At 38.3% G+C, this 3249-nt stretch overlaps 2 protein-coding genes across 2 annotated transcripts in view; one reads left to right on the forward strand and one right to left on the reverse strand.

Annotated features, from left to right (window-relative positions):
* Window positions 1–906, forward strand: part of LOC107463352 (uncharacterized) — a 1693-nt gene extending 787 nt beyond the window's left edge. Inside the window, exons 3-4 of the mRNA XM_052260563.1 lie at window positions 1–189; window positions 288–906. The exon at window positions 1–189 is cut by the window's left edge and continues 12 nt beyond it. Coding sequence (XP_052116523.1) covers window positions 1–189; window positions 288–537 — 439 coding nt within the window. The 3' untranslated portion in view covers window positions 538–906. The remainder of the gene's footprint in view (window positions 190–287) is intronic.
* Window positions 907–987: 81 nt separating this feature from the next.
* Window positions 988–3243, reverse strand: LOC107463369 (probable acylpyruvase FAHD1, mitochondrial). Its single transcript, XM_016082154.2, has 7 exons — window positions 3093–3243; window positions 2767–2932; window positions 2583–2635; window positions 2290–2352; window positions 1988–2038; window positions 1751–1868; window positions 988–1465 (listed from the first exon to the last, which is right to left on the reverse strand). The coding sequence occupies exons 1-7, from the start codon at window positions 3195–3197 to the stop codon at window positions 1350–1352; spliced, it is 672 nt and encodes a 223-aa protein (XP_015937640.1). The 5' UTR covers window positions 3198–3243; the 3' UTR covers window positions 988–1349.
* Between the last annotated feature and the right edge of the window lie 6 nt (window positions 3244–3249).

The raw sequence follows: 3249 nt of genomic DNA on the forward strand, positions 1-3249 counted from the left end.
GAAGGAATTCCTGACATATAGGAACCCTGGTCCGCTTTATCTGCCTAAGGGTAAAGGCTTTGGTCATCCAACTGAATCTCCCATTCTGTTGCCATCATGGCTTTCTGAACAAGAATGCAAATACTATGCCTCCAAATATCAAAAGACTGGCTTCACTGGGGGATTCAACTACTATAGGAGTTTGGATCTGTATGTTCCTTAATTTACTATATATCACCTACTACTACTACTACTTCCTTTCTTTCTTTTTTCTATTTTATTTGATTTTGTTATTGCTATATGTGTAGAAACTGGGAGCTGACTGCACCGTGGACTGGTGCTCAAATCAAAGTTCCGGTGAAGTTTGTGGTGGGGGATGTTGACCTGACATACAACGCGCCGGGCGCCAAGGACTACATTCACAAAGGAGGCTTCAAAAGAGATGTGCCGCTTCTGGAGGAGGTGGTTGTTCTTGAAGGTGCAGGCCACTTCCTCCACCAAGAAAGGCCTCATGAAATCAACAAACACATCTATGACTTTTTTCGTAACTTCTCATGATCATCTGCACAACTCCTCCTCCTCCTCCTCCGCTTGCCTTCTCTTCTTCCGTTCCTGCCACCTGTGTTCCTTTATCATCCGTTTCTTCTCTCGTGTATTCTCATAGTCTGGATTCTGGAATGTGTATGTGACTCTATTGTCCATTAACAACTCTGGATGCGCATGTTTTATAAAAATAACAGTGTGATTCAATATGCTGATGACAAATGTATTTCGTGCTTGATTTCGTTATTCAGATATATTTGGTCCCAAAATACCTACCATCTTTATGTGCTTGAGCTATCAAATTAAGGGTAGGACTTGAAGAGAGAGAGACAAATTATCTTTGAGCTTGAAACCTAGACATTAACAGTACACAAATTCATCCCATCTTATGTCGAAATTCAAACTTGTCAGCTAAACGATATTATATCATGAATCATTTCTTCCGAAAATTAAAATGGTTGGATATAGGGAGCAAATGATTTTATGTCTAAAAATAATAACGGATACTTCATATGCACCAATTGTCAGTTATATCCACAGTATTATGCTATGCAATAATGCATTATTTATGAAGATACACATTTAGGCCAAACAAGACCTGGCTATGTCCATAGAGTGATAATTATTTTCCACTGTAAAGAGATCACCATTTTCAAGTGAGATTTCTGAAACGGCTTGCACTGCCACCGAGAATGGTCATAAAATAAAAATCAAATTTGCAGACTTTTTATGATGTTCCCCACTTTGTTGCTCCTTGTTGGCAAGGGATGCCATGCTGGTTGCTGCAGAATTGAAGCACCTCCTGGGGTAATCAAAAGCACAACATATCAAGAGCTTGAAGGCTTTTTTCTTTTTTCAACATTGAATTGCACGTCGACAAGGCCTGTAATGCCGGCGGTTATTGTTTGACCTTCTTTCACAGGGCCAACACCTGGAGGAGTGCCTGCACATCATCATAATCTATGTTACAAGAGCAAAGGTTAAACGAATTCCCAATTCAATGCATCTAACTCTGTAGCTAACTCATGCAACATTTTGGTTGACATTTGTTTTGAATTAGAAAGAAATCTTAAGTTCTTAATCCATCCCAAAAGATATGGTTATGTATTTTGAGCATCACAAAGAATATTTTCAACAGCAGATAACATGCCAAGGTTATTAAAGACATTTTCTGATCAAGTAAGATATGGCTCAAGTATAATATGCTGTTTAAGTATTAATGCAATACCAGTTAGTATCACATCTCCTTCAAACAATGTCATGACAGAACTTATGTGACTAATTATAAATGGGATCTTAAAGATCATGTCCTTGGTTGAGCCCTTTTGCCGAATCTCCTCATCTACCTACATCAAAACAAATCCATTGTCGGTCATCATTCTAAGGTTTCCGAATTTCCAATATGCCATTGACATTAAACAACCACAATATCATGATGAGGTGTTAAAGAGAGAAGATCCCAAACCTTTAACCACAATTCTAGATCATCCGGGTTTGGCACCAGATTCTTTGGCAACTGCATAAAATTTGAAAATAAAAAATAGTATACTTTAAGAATATCGCTTAATTACACGAGCATGAGCAAAACAAGATATGTGTGGGTAACCATTACCCATGAAAACTTTATTATCATTGACTAAAAACTGAAAATTGCAATTTATAGCTCTTAATTCCTTAATCCTATCCTAGTTAACTTATTTCTCTATTATTGCATTAAAAAAAATTAGTTTCCGAGCACAATATGCATAATGGGATACAGTTTCTTACAATTGAACTAATTGGTGTGAAAGTGTCCTGGCCTTTTGCCAAAGTCCATGGAAGACCTGCAGACTAACAGTAAAAAGTGGGGAAAAAGAAAACCACAACAATTATTAGGCTATGAAAATATCCGTTTTGAATGATTAATTTAGGAGAACACATACAAAGAGCAAAGGGAATTAAGTATTAACACAGATCATTTCTTACCTGTTTGTCTAAACAACTTCATAAGTCAAGAAACTACCTAGAAGATGATGTCCATAATATCATTGAGAGTTACACATGGATTGGGAAAAAGTTACCTTTGCAGTAGCTTGCAGATCCCTGGCAGTCATATCCAGTGCAAGTGCATAACCTGATATAGAGAAAAAAAAAAGCATCTTTAATAATCCATTGTCCTAAGAGCTGAGTAACCTCAGGCATCACATGAATATATCCTATAAACACGAAATAAGTTTCATAGAACCTTAGGAGAAGATTATTTACCAGCAACATAATCCATGGCAGATGATTGGGGGACATCACGAGCTTTTTTGGCGATGACGACAGCCAGCTCGACCTCATGATGCAGAGATCCCTCATTGTGTGGGATTTGAATTATTCCGCCATTTGGCAAGTAAGAGGAAGTTGGCTTCAGAAACAACACCGGCTCCTGAAAAACACTGGCAAATTTAACATATCCAATAGCTGGTTGGATTAAAGTTGCAATCTTTTAGGAGTGAATTTGGTGGAAGATGGATGAGATGATTAAGATTTAGGAGGGAATTGAAGCGACTGATTGGGAAGAGAAATTAGAAGAGAGAGAAAGAGACCTTGGGAACGGCGTTGCCTAATTCTTTAGCATGGGCAGCGTAGTTTCTGCCAACGGCGACGATCTTGGTGCTCAGTTGCAGAAGCTTCTCACAGGCTGCTGCCATTTTCCGCCAAGCAACTCTTCTTCTTGGCGGCTTTATTTTCTCACTAGTTAAT

Source organism: Arachis duranensis, chromosome 1 (assembly GCF_000817695.3).
Source record: "Arachis duranensis cultivar V14167 chromosome 1, aradu.V14167.gnm2.J7QH, whole genome shotgun sequence".
NCBI classification, from domain to species: Eukaryota; Viridiplantae; Streptophyta; class Magnoliopsida; order Fabales; family Fabaceae; genus Arachis; species Arachis duranensis.